The following is a 13,769-nucleotide window of genomic DNA, read 5'->3' on the forward strand; positions in this document are numbered from 1 at the left end:
GAGCTCCCATGCTTAGGGGAAGAGATTTCAAAAATGTCTCTGATGGTTTAGGAGGTTCAATTGGAGTACTTCAGTTTGTAGGCTAAAGACTGTTTTTCTGGAATATATGTATCCAGTCTAGCAGGTAAGATTCCCCAGAAAAGAACAGAAGACCAAATTAAAAAGTAAATAGAAGTATCCTTATGGGTAGAGTACAGGGTCTTATATATTTTAATTCTTAAGTCTGTGCCAATTTCAGTAGCCCTTGTTGCCATTTAAAAAAAAGGTCTAAATAATTTTGAGACAATATTGATTCCATTATTGGTAGATTTACACATTTTCATCTAATATTTATTGTTATTGTTCAAAACTCTCTGAGCTTCCTGTTTTGAAAATTGCATTGTAAGGGACTAGAGAAATAGTCCAATGATTAAAAGCACTGCCTGCTCTTCCAGAGAACCTGTATTTAATTCCTAGCACCAACATGGAGACTACCAGGCACCTGTAACTCCAGTTCCAGGGGGTCCTGTCCGTCTTCTAGCTTCTGCAGGCAGGCAGTACATATATCTGGTACACAAACATAGATGCAGGTAAAACACCTATACATATAAAATCATAAAATGATTTAAAATTATATAAATTATATTTTAAGGTACTCTAAATTAAAATTTTTATTGCCTACTAATAGTTCCTTGATTGTTCTGTGGCAAACTACATCTTAAGATGCTCTAAGTTAAAATTCCCGACGTCTACCACTAGACCCTTGGCTGTTCTGTGGCATTCTGGCATTCTGGCTTCCGCAGTCACATAGCCTTAGTAATTGTAGTAAAGGCGACTTCTTCCTTTGACGTGGAAAACATTTTAATATGTGTTATAAACTTAGTCATCATGTCAAGTACTTAGGACAGGTAGTAGGCTTTTTTGTTTTGTTTTGTTTTGTTTTTGTTGTTTTTTATTTTTATTTACTGTTACTAAGGAGCCTTGTAAATGATAGTACACTGTCTTCTAGAGTTTTTCTTTTATGGCAAAGTCAGTACGGCTCATTGTCACTTTTTTTTTTTTTTGGTGAAACAAATGCTGGTATGTTTTTGTTGTCTGTTTGCAAGGTCTAACTGTGCAGCCCTGACTGCCTTAGAACTTACAGAATTCCACCTGGTTCTGACTCTAGAATGCTGGGATAAATGTCTTTTTTTTTTTTTCAATTAAAAATTTAATTATTTATACATGTATGTGTCAGAACATAGATTTGTGCACATGAAGTGCATTTCCTACTGAGGTCAGAAGACATTGTTGGGTCCCTTGGAGCCAAAGTTAAAAACAGTTGTGAGCCCTCTGATTGTAGGTGCTAGGGACCAAACTGAGGTCTTCTGAAAGAACAGTGCATGGCTCTTAACAGCCAACTCATCTCTCTGGTGTCCCAGTGGAGCAGAACCAATAAGCACACTTGAAGTCATTTAAAGATATAGAACTCTATTCAGGACTGCATCAGAGGTCAAGCTTCCAGGTCAGTGCATGTCTCTCACTCCATGCCCAAGTGGAAGAAGTTAGGTTATGTTTCTTCTTAGGATAGAAAGGTCAGGTGGATTAATAAAAGGGTGGAATACTCTGGACTTTTCCAGCAAAGTACCATGTCTCTAAGAATTGATTGCTTTAGCCTTACTACTTGCCTCTGTGTGTGTGTGTGTGTGTGTGTGTTTGTGTGTGTGTATGTGTGTGTGTGTTGGGGCAAGTTGTTGGGGCTCTTTGGTTTTGTTTTTGCTAGAGTACATCTAGCTGTCTTAGAACTTGCTTTGGAGGCTGGCCTTGAACTCACAAATATGTACCTGCCTCTTGACTCTGATGCCTTAAGATTAAAAACATATACTACATCTAACTCCATAGAGGATTTCTTTCTAGTGTAAAGAAGAATGAAGTTATATTGTTTGAGAAAAACAAGAAAGCAGAGGTGAGAAGGAAGAGGCTGGTGCTTAGAGTGATATGCTTAAGTAAACTTTATACTTGTATGACCTTATGAAGCCTTGTATCATTTATCGTGACTATACACCAGTTAAATATATTTAAAATACTTTAGTGATGTAGTTTACATGCTATATGATTTAATCCATTTAAATGAATAATTTACTGGCTTCCCCCTTTTGTAAAAATTGTATTACTTTTGTTTGTGTGTCTGGCAGTACATGTGTAAATAAGTATGATGTGTGCATCTGGCTGTACATAAGTAAATAGGTATGGTGTGTGTGTGTGGTTGCACATGTGTAAATAAGTATGATGTGTGTGTGTGTGTGGTTGCACATGTGTCATAAAAGCAAGTGGCTTTATCTGCCAGGACATCTCACTGGCCTCATTCCCCATCTCACCCCCACATCCTTTTAATTTTAAGGATTTATTTTTATTTGGGTATGTATGTATGTATGTATGTATGTATGTATGTATGTATGTATGTGTGTATGACACATGTATCTGTGCACCCATGAAGGCCAAAGGGGAGTGTCAGGTCAGAGTTTCTGGAGCTGGAGGCACAGGCTCATGTGAGCCACCCACTGTGGGTTGGTTCTAAGTCCTCTGGAAGAGGACTGAGTACTCTTTTAACTGCTGAGCCATCTCTCCAGAGCCTCTTCTTCCTTTTTGATGACAGAGTCTTTCTTTTTCAGTCTAGGCTGACTTCCAACCTAAGATTCCTTAGATTTGCAGGCATACATCACCACACCCAGCCGTGGTTTCTAGTAATCACAGAGTTGTTTAAATATCACTGTAACCAGTTTAGACCATTTTCATCACCTCAGAAAGAAACCCCATAGCCTCTGGTCAGTATTCTCTGCTTACCAGACACACTGCATATTCATCCTGCCTTCAGCCTTACAACCACTAATCTACTACTGGTCTCTATAGATTTGTTAGGAAGATTGCAAACTTGAGGCCAGCCTGGGATACATATTAAAACTCTGCCTCAAAAAGGGAGGAGGTGCAGAATAAGCCTCTTTAATTGTAAGGTTTTCACAGTTATGAGCCATGAGTCAGTGTTTCATTTTTGTTAGATATTTAGTTTTTGTAATACTGGGAGTTGAACCCAGGTCCTTATACATGCTATAAAAGAATTCTACAACAGCCCTCATTCTAATTTTGAGACAAGATCTCAGCAAGTCATGTAGTCGTCTATGAACTCAATCTGTAGCCCAGGCTGGTCGACCTTGAATTCATGGCTTTCCAGTTTCAATCTACAAGTAACTGTGACTATAAGCCAACATGATCAGGTCCTAGTGAAATAGATTCACTTCTTTTTATTACCTAATAGTACTTCATTATAGTAATATAGCACATTTCTATTTATCTACTTACCAATTGTTAGACAGTTGGTTATTTCCCCTTTTTGATATTGCAAATAAACACTGCACTGGGCATTGACATACAAGTTAGTGTTGAAGTCTCTGCTTTCAACTCCATCGGGTATTCACCTAGTAGTGGAATTATTAAACTCTACAGAAATTATATTTTCAAAATTTTGAGGACTTAGCAGACTTTTCTACAGAAGCTGCGGCCCCACCACTACTGACATGTTCAACTACTCTCTTTGTTTGTGTAACTCCTCGTGCATTCGGGTGTTTTCTTGGTGTTTTTACCTCGTTTTCCTAAGGGTTGAGAAGTGATCTTTATTGTTTTGGTTTATAGTTCAGTGTAATTAATGAGATTGGGTATGTTTTCCATGTCATTACTAGACATTCATATATCTTTGGAGAAGTATCCAGATTTAAAAAAAAATATTTGGCCTATTTTCTTACTAGAAACTTGTTAAAATTGCTTTATATGTTCTAGATATAAGTTCTTACATGTTTTAAATATAAGGGTTTTTTTATTTTGTTATATTTTTCGAGACAGGATTTTCCTGTTGAGTAGCCTTGCCTATCCTGGAACTTGCTCTGTAGACCAGGCTGGCCCTGAACTCAAAGATCTGCTTGTTTTTCTCCTCTGCCTCCTCCTCCTCTGCTTCCTGAGTGCTGGGATTAAAGACATGTAGCACCATTATCTGACTGGATATAAGTTGTTTATCAGACACATAATTTATAAAAGTTTTCTTTTTTTCCCTATGGGTAGTTCATCCACTTACATACTACTTCCTGTTTTTTGTTTGTCTGCTGAGGTTTCATGTAGCTCAGGTTGGCCTTCTGAAGAGCATGTGCCAGGCATGTTCCAGGGTGTTTCTTTAGTATCCCCTGGGTTGTTTCTTCTCTTTCTCCTAGCATACATCTAAGAGCCAGGGTCCTGAGAGGGTTGAATTTACATATTATTACTGGAGAGAATGTCGACTATCTCTTTGGAAGATAGTCTGGCAGCTGCTGAAGGTATCTTTTGAAGCACAAACATTTGTATTCTTTATATACTTATTTTTGAAACAGTCTCTCACCAGATTACCACAGCTGGCCTCGAGCTCACAATCCTCCCATCTCAGTATGTGACTAGATGGGACTGTGTATTTCAGAACTACCCTGGTTGTTAGTAGGTTTTTGTTTTTTGAGACAGGATCTCACCATGTAACTCTGGCTGTCCTGAGACTATGTAGACAATAAGAAAACTATATGTAGACTATATATAGACTATATGTAGACTATATAGACTATATGTAGACTATTTGTAGACTACATGTAAACTATGCAGAGACCCTTCTGCCTCTGCCTCATGAATGCTTAGATTACAGGTGTGTGCTATCATGCTTTGCCATACAGGGCCTGTAAAATTTTCACATCAAAAATTTTAATCCCAGCACTTGGGAGGCAGAGGCAGGCGGATTTCTGAGTTCGAGGCCAGCCTGGTCTACAGAGTGAGTTCCAGGACAGCCAAAAAAAATTTCATTTTGCGGAAGTACTGTAGACGTATTTTGCATCATGTGTTATAGTACTACAATCCAGTGAAATCCTAAAGTCACACAAAAATATGGTCTTTGTAATAGTTTATTGCATCTACTTTTCCTAAAATCAAGTTAAGGATGAGGAAATAAATCACTGTTACCTAACTATTGTTTCCATTTTCCCTTCATAATTTGTACTTAGTGAGTAATATTCTGTTCTGTGATTAAAGGACAACTATAGTACCTGGGTTTTTATCTCCTTAAGCTTCTCCTTCATTATACGCAATTTCTTCCCATGTTACAGGGTAGTTTTCTCCAGTTAGTTGGAATATGAAATACTTGGGTTTTTTGTTTTTGTTTTTTTGTTTTGTTTTTGTTTTTGTTTTTCCGAGACAGGGTTTCTCTGTGTAGCCCTGGCTGTCCTGGAACTCACTTTGTAGACCAGGCTGGCCTCGAACTCAGAAATCCGCCTGCCTCTGCCTCCCAAGTGCTGGGATTAAAGGCGTGCGCCACCACTGCCTGGCGAAATACTTGTTTTTTGTTTTGAGACAAGGCTTTTACACTTTAGTCCAGGCTGTCCTTGAAAACTCATTATGTAGTCTAGATTGTATACATTGGATCTTTCTGCCTAACCGTTTATGTGCTTGGAGGATGGGCATGCACTACCAAATGTGGCTACGTGTTGCTTATTAAAGCAATAGATACCATTGTAACTAAGGATACATTAATATCTGGCTATAAGTTATTCAGATTTGGTAGTTGAGCCAGGTGGTGGTGGCTTTAATCCCTGCACTAAGGAGACAGAGGCAGGAGGGTCTCTGTGATTTCAAGGCCAGCCTGATCTACAGAGTGAGTTTCAGGATAGCCAAGGCTACACAGAGAAACTCTGTCTGAAACAAACAAACAAACAAACAAACAAATACAGCAAATGTTTGATAGCTGTTACTTTTCAGAGTTAAAAAACTAACATCTCTACAGTTGCATAGTTAGTAGAGATTTTATCTAGAGGTTGGGTTTTTTTCTTCTTTTTTTCTTTCTTTCTTTTTTTTTTTGTTGTTTTTGTTTATTGTTTTTTTTGTTTGTTTGTTTTTGTTACACAGGGTTTCTGTATAGCCTGGAACTCTTTCTGTAGACCAGGTTGGCTTCAAACTCACAGAGATCCACCTGCCTCTGCCTCACGAGTGCTGGGATTAACAGCATATACCATCACTGCTCAGCTTTTTTTTTTAGATTGTCTTAAAACCAGTTTATTATTTATTTAGTTCAGGTCCCTGTTTGTTTTCTAGTTAGCTTGAATTTCAGTATTTGCATAGTTTGATAATAAATAAAATATGAAACATGCATATTCCTAATGACTTAGCAGTTTTATTAGTGAGGGGGTAATAAATACAACCAATTATAGGAAGATACTTGCATTTGCTTCACAGCTACCTCAGTCATTTGGCTGTCAGGCTGGCCTTCCATGCTAAATAAGCAAAAGCACTGCATGGAATGCGTGAGATTATGCTTCAGCATAGTTTGCAGCAGATTCGGGGTGGTGCTACCAGCTAACTAAACCAAATGAGTTTTATTCTATTCTGGGTCACCTTCTTATGACATCTTTACAATTACGCTTCTAGATTTTCTACATACACTTTGTGAGACCTGGAGCAGGTGATCATAATCTCATAACTAACCCAAGAGTATCTGACACTAGCTCTCAAACATACACCATTTTGAAGGGCAGTGCCTAGATAGCCTCCTCACTGCGTGGAGGGGCTGGGAGTGTGAGACATTTCACCCTGGAGTGTGACGCACCATTGGCTCTTCCCAGGGTTACTTTACATTCTTTCATCATGATATATGCACTTCAAGTAAAGCGATGTGCGTTTTTACCATTAAATAAATAGTTGTGTCCCCTACAGGAGCCTGTTTTCTTCTGTACAGAATATTAATAACCAATTTGCAATAAATTGTCACACACAAAGTACTCTGTGGAAGTTTTCTTGATAGAAGTTTAGTATAGACTTACTACTAAATTTAAATTAACTTTTCTTATTTTCCTAGGATTCTGATGCTTCGTGACATGCCATTATGTAGAGCAATAATGAACACTGGCCCATTTTGGACTAGTTGACGACCCTCAGAAATGATACAGTAATACCTACTGCAGGGAAGCTGAACATACTCTATTTGAAGTGGACAATCCAAATTGTCACTGGAGTTTCAACATGACAGACCCAATGATGGACTTCTTTGATGACGCTAATCTTTTTGGTGAGACCTTAGAAGGCTTGTCAGATGATGGGTTTGTACAACCGGGGCCTGTCTCACTAGTTGACGAACTGAACTTGGGTGCAGAGTTTGAACCTTTGCACATAGACTCCTTAACCCATGTTCAAGGTACTCCAACGCATCAGAAGATGGCGGATTTTGAACAGTTAAGTCAATTTGACTCAATGAAGTTTCATCAAGTTAATCAATCTTTTGGTAGCCCAGTTGAACATGTATTATCTCCACACTCTCAGTTTAACTGCTCTCCAATACATCCCCCAAACCAACCCAATGGCTTGTTTCAAGATGTAGCAGACGGCAGTCCAATGTGGGGTCACCAGACAGCTACTAGCCTATCTAATCAAAATGGATCCCCCTTTCATCAGCAAGGACACTCACACTCTCTGCATCAAAATAAAAGCTTTGTGACGCACCATGACTTCGCCTTATTTCAGGCTGGTGAACAGCAAACACAGTGTTCTTCCCTTCGTTCACAACAAAGCAGAAGCAACCTTAACCCAGGGCAAAACTCTCTTGGCCAGGCTAAAAATTTTCTAGACACTAATGTTTCCGGCGCACACAGAGTTAATGTTAACCACCTAGCCAATACCCCCTCCTCACAGCAGACTCTCCCAGTGCAGTTTTCCCCGACTGCAAACCCTCCAGCACACTTCCTCAAGTGTAGCAGTCACCAGGAAGGCAACTATAACAGACCTTCTCCAAGTATGACTTCCTGCTCTGTGAGCAACTCGCAACAGTTTCCTGCACACTATTCCTTCTCCAGTGGTCACATGTCACCAAGCAGTCTCCTTCAGTCATCTGCAGGTCTCACCCCCAGTCATACAAATCAGGCTTTATCTGATTTTGCCGGAAGTAACTCCTTTTCGCCTCATCGGGGAATGAAGCAAGAACCCACTCAGCATCTCTTGAACCCCACTCCATCACTGAGTTCAAATAATTTTCAGATTTTGCATTCGTCACATCCTCAGGGTAATTATAGCAACTCAAAATTATCGCCCATGCACATGAACTTCCCAGATCCTGTTGACTCCGGACCTCCAATGGGTCATTTCAATGACCACGTGGAAACTAATGGTTTTTCATCTCTAGAAGAGAATTTACTTCATCAAGTAGAATCCCATGCAGAACCATTTGCAGGACTTGACCCAGAAGACCTCCTGCAGGAGGGTCTCCTCCCCCAATTTGATGAGTCACCATTTGGACAAGATAATTCAAATCATGTTTTAGATCATGATCTTGATCGCCAGTTCACTTCGCATCTTATATCGAGGCCTTCTGACATGGCTCAAACTCAGCTGCAATATCAGGCTCGGGGCTGGCCTTCCCCACTGTCTAACAACCATCAACATTTACACAACAGAAACCATCCATGTTTACAACGACAGGTATGTAGCCCTCTGTTGTTACTTTGGCAATTTGAGGGTGGGTGGGCTACTACTCAGTTCATTTTCGATGAGACCTTTCAAGAGTTCTTAAATATCACAGTTCTATTGAGCGTGTCTGTTTCGACAGGTTTATCTTGCTGTTAAATCTTAGTGAAAAGTAATTCTTTGTGTTTGGAGCTGTGGGATTTAATATGTCTTATTGCTTTTGTGTTTACTTTATTAGAAGGCTATCTTGTTAAAATTAAACCTTAGTAACCACAATAATAAAATAGGGAACAGCAGTTGGGAGATGTTTTAGTGTGACAATGATAGGCATAGTATTGATGTCCCTATACAAGCTCATACAGACTCATCAGCAACCCAACATCTCCCTGATCATGGGGTAAAGCACAGAGGAAGAAACTCAGAAAACAGGCCCTATGGAGCTCACCTCTGTGGTCTTAGCTTTCAGCTGGCTGAGGCAGGGTTGCAAGTTTAGGTCGGTTTGGGTATACTAGAAGAACTGTGGGAAAACCAAACACATATCCAAAGCCCCAGGAAGTCAAAACTGTAAAGCCAAGGTAACATGGAACTTAAGTGGGTTGTAAAAATAAAAAAATGTACATTTGTTTCACTTATTAGAAACAATTTTTGACTGTTTGTGCTTTCAAAAAAATGTTTTTGTTAGGTTTTTTAATCTGTGTATGTGAATGTACCTGAAAGCATTCAGGCCCAGTGAGTTGCATGTAGAGGTTGGAACCCTGGTTTCTCATTCTAGATCTGGATTCTGGGATCAAATATGTCACTAGGCTTGGCAGCAAGTGCCCTTACCTACTGAGCCATCCCACCAGTCCTGATGTTTATGCTCAATGCTGGCATATTTAAGGGGAAATTAATAATATGCATGGCTTTATTAACTGATAGACCCTTTTGAAAAATATGACACAAACTTAGCAAAAATAAGATATCCAAAATACATTTTTAAAATTTATTATTTTATTTTATATGTGTGGGTGTTCTGCCTGTATGCATGTCTGTGTACCATGTGCATGCTGGTGCCCACAGAGGCCAGAGAAGTTGTTAGATCCCTTCTGGGTTGGAGTTACAGATGATTATGAACTGGCATGTGGGTGTTGGGAACAGAGCCAGGGTCATCTGAAAGAGTAGCCAGTGCTTTCAACTGCTGAGCAATCTCTCCAGCCCCCAAAGGTATTTTATGTTTATAGCAGGGAACTAGAAACACCACAACTTATTATATACCAATTTAATGGATTACTATAAACATTAAAAAGACCTGGAAGGCTAACACTGAGAAAATGTTAATGATACCCCAGGAATAAGACATAATTCCAAATTATGATCATAGTAAGATAGTTCAGAGTGCAGGTAGTGGGATGAGACTCTGTGGGTTATACTCTTGGTTCCTCACACTTCAGAGGTCGGACTTTGAGCTAGTTATAAAATTTCTGTATCTCTCTTTTTGTCTTCTTTCTTTCTTCATTTCTCTTTTTAAGATTTATTTTATTTATAGCCAAGTGTGGTAACTTATATTTTTAATCTCAGAACTGGGGAGGCAGAGGCAGTCAGATTTCTGAATTGAAGCCCAGCCTGGTCTAAAGAGCAAGTTCCAGGACAGCTAAGTGTCTCTGTGTCTGATTCTGTCTCTCTATGTCTGTGTGTGTGTGTGTGCGTGCACACTATACCTTTAGCCCTCTTTTTAGTTTTTGTTTCCAAGCAGGTTTTGTTTTGTTTTGTTGGAGACAGGGTCTCTCTATGTCATCTTGGCTGGCATGTAACCCAGAAGTCAGAGATCTGACTGCCTCTGCCTTCCAAGAGCTAAGATTAAAGAAGTAAGCCATCACACCTGGCTCAAGGTAGGTTCTTGCTTAGGTTGGCTTTGAACTAACTCTGTAGTGTAGGCAGACTATAAGTTTACAGTCCTCGGCTCAGCCTTCCACATACCCGGGATTTCAAGCCTTTGCCACCAAGCCCAGCTTTGTTTCTTTCAAGTAACATTTTCAGCACGCTAGTATTTTTTATTAGCATATATTAATTATACATAATAGAAAACATTGTTATAACCTTTCCATACATATAATGTATATATGCATATACTGTAGTTTGATCATATTAACAAACAAAACTTCTTTTGCCTCCTCTTGATCCTCATCCTCTTTCCAAGCAGCCTTCCTTTTGCCTTTGCTTGTTGTGCGACCTAATGATTTCCGTTATAGTGGCTTACAGGAGTATGGGTGAGGGACCATTTATAGGGACCAGAAGGAGCACCTTGCCAGTAGCTATAACAATGATGGAAGTGTCCCCTCCTCCCCTAACAACTGCCTGTAGATTATCAGGGAGGGGCAGGACCTTGTGAACTTGTCCTGCTTCCATGACTGAATGGTGGTGGTGGACCCAGTCCTGTGCCGGTTTGAGGTGTGCACAGCTACAGTAGACACACCATGCCCAGGAGACCACATTTCCCAGCACTCTAGCCCTGCCTTCCACCAGGACGCTCTTTATGCTTCCTCTGTGAAATGTCCTCTGAGCCTTGGACTGGCTGTACAGATGTCCCTTTTTGGGCAGAACATTCAGTGTCCACACACTCTCAGCACTTTGACCAGTTAGTTGCTGTCCACCACAAAAATAATACTTCTCAGACTCCAAGCTGACAGCGGCTGTAATCTAATGGCATAAATGTGATTATTTAGAAGGTACTTTGATAGGTATATCATATCCACTTAGCAAAACAACAGTGACATCCTCTCCTTTGAGCCTGTGGCCTTCCCAGGCTCTTTTGACAAGGTTTACAGTACCAGATGTGGGGCGTGTCAACTCCGGTCCAACAGTGGCTGGTCATACTCATAGCAGGCTTGTCACTGCTGTGCCAGTGGCACAAAATAATTCAGTGGCAGATTATACTTTAGCAGACAAGAATTGTCACGGGCACCCGTGACAATTCTCTCTGAGCACTTTCTGCAACTATGAGGCAGACTTTTCAGGAAAGAAGCTTCCAGATCACGTCTGACTTTATGTTTCTGTATTCTGGAACCAGAGTATCAATGCACAGGCTTGGAAATGTCTAAGATGGACGTTCTGAAGATATGGTTAGGTATTCTTTAGAGGCACAGGCCTATCTTCATTCTACTTAATGACTATTAGGGTGTTGCTCCCTCTACTGGAGGGAGGGTCAAGCATGTTGGTCAGCAGGACACTGAAGAAATTCTCCAATGACAGAATTTACGTTAGTCTATTGTTTCTATGTAGTCTTTTACTAGTTTTGATTAATTGCTTTTTCCAGTGTATAATTAAATTATGAACCATTAAACTTATTTACTTTTTGTTTTGTTTTGTTTTTTTGTGAGACAGGGTTTCTCTGTGTAGCCCTGACTGTCCTGGAACTCACTCTGTAGACCAGGCTGGCCTCGAACTCAGAAATCCGCCTGCCTCTGCCTCCCAAGTGCTGGGATTAAAGGCGTGCGGCACCACCGCCTGGCACTTATTTACTTTCTTCCTTGGTTTTGCTTTCCAAGAATGAACATGTTTTGCTGTTTGTTGTTGGTGGTGTTGTTTTGTCCTTCCAATTCATGTTTTTCTACAGCTGTTTTCAACTTTGAAATGAGGGTTCACTTTTGTATATTTGCAAGGTCATATAGATGAGTGGTGTGGCCTCCATTGCTAGCATATAAACATACAGACATTGAAGAAAAATTCTTTTAAAACTCCATTTGTAAAGCATCTTGGGCTAGAGATGGCTCAGTAGTTAAGAGCACATATTGTTTTGCAGAGGACCCAAGTTCTATTCCCAGCACTTAGATCAGACAGCTTACAACTGCCTGTCACTCCAGCTCCAGGGGATCTAACATCCTTCTCTCCTCTGCTCTCATATGCAGATATGTATATATGCATAATACAAAAAATCTATACTGACAAGTTAATGAAGTTTAACAGCTACTAACCTTTTTTTCTTCGATGAAAGTAATGTCCAGAAAACTATAAAGGGTAATAATCCATTTGGAATGCTTTTTTATTTTTTAAAATTTATGTGTATGGGTGTTATACCTGTATTCATATCTGTGTAGTGCTTGTACACATGGAGGCCCAAGGAGGTTAGAATTGGGCATCAGATCCCTTGGAAGTAGAGTTACAGATAGTTATGAGTCCCTACATGGGTTCTGGGAATCAAACCTGGGTCCTCTGGAAGAACAGCTAGTGCTTCTAACCACTGGGCCACCTCTCCAGCTCCAATGCCCTTCGTTTGTTTGTTGTTTTGTTTGCTTTGTTATTGTTTTGGTTTACACAACAGGGTTTCTCTGTGTAGCTCTGACTGTTCTGAAACTCACTCTGTAAACCAGGCTGGGATTTAAAAAAGACCTCTGCCTCCTGAGTGCTAGGATTAAAGGTTTGACCACGGTGCCCAGTTTCTCTCTCTCCTCCCACCTGCCCCTACCTCTCTCTTGTTTTAAAATCAGGTTTCTTCACCTCTGTCTTTTGCAATAATTTTGTTTTGGATTAAACCAGCAAATAGTATTATAGACATTTGGAGACTTAAAGAAGTATGAGTGGTGTCCTTTTTTTGTTTGATCAAAACTAACTCTGCCATAGGCCTGGTGATACAGTGCAGCAGGTAAAAGCCCCTGCTGCACATGGCCGCCCACCTGAGTCTGAAAGGACTCCCTAAAGTACTTCCCCTCATGTGCTCTATGCTGAATAACTATGCACAAATACCAACAACGTCAGGTCTGAGGCAAAGCTTGGACTGTAGACCAGATTATGCTTTGAACTACTTTCTGAAAAGTCACTGTGGTGCTTCACTCAAATGTACAAAACTGATGAGAAAGCTGAATGTTTAAAGAGTATTTCTCCGCTGGGCAGTGGTGGCGCACACCTTTAATCCCAGCACTTGGGAGGCAGAGGCAGAGGCAGGCAGATTTCTGAGTTTGAGGCCAGCCTGGTCTACAGAGTGAGTTCCAGGAAAGCCAGGGCTATACAGAGAAAGCCTGTCTTGAAAAAACAAAATAAAACAAAAGAGTATTTCTAAGCTTTGCCTTGTCTTTTCTCTCAATGACAGTCATGTTAGACAAATGTCAGCTAGCTTATTTCAAGGTCTCACTATGTCCCTTGGCTGGCCTGGAATTCTGTGTGGACAAGGTTGGTTTTACACTCATAGTACGACCTGCCTCTGTCCCCCAAATGCTGGGATTAAAGGCTTGTATGCCAGCATGCTTAGTTGCTATTTGAAAAGGAGAAAAAAAAAAAACTAATGAAAGAGGCCTGCCTATAAGTTAGTGGGGCAGTGGGGCAAGAGAAGCCAC

General features: G+C 40.2%; 1 protein-coding gene across 13 annotated transcripts in view; it reads left to right on the forward strand.

The window, feature by feature from the left end:
* Positions 1–13,769, forward strand: part of Chd9 (chromodomain helicase DNA binding protein 9) — a 214,173-nt gene that overhangs the window by 85,316 nt on the left and 115,088 nt on the right. For all 13 annotated transcript variants that reach the window (XM_076915591.1, XM_076915599.1, XM_076915600.1 and 10 more), the window contains one exon: positions 6,866–8,478. In XM_076915591.1, coding sequence (XP_076771706.1) covers positions 7,030–8,478 — 1,449 coding nt within the window. In that variant the 5' untranslated portion in view covers positions 6,866–7,029. The remainder of the gene's footprint in view (positions 1–6,865; positions 8,479–13,769) is intronic.

The sequence above is a fragment of the Arvicanthis niloticus genome, chromosome 18, assembly GCF_011762505.2.
Source record: "Arvicanthis niloticus isolate mArvNil1 chromosome 18, mArvNil1.pat.X, whole genome shotgun sequence".
Classification (NCBI taxonomy): domain Eukaryota; kingdom Metazoa; phylum Chordata; class Mammalia; order Rodentia; family Muridae; genus Arvicanthis; species Arvicanthis niloticus.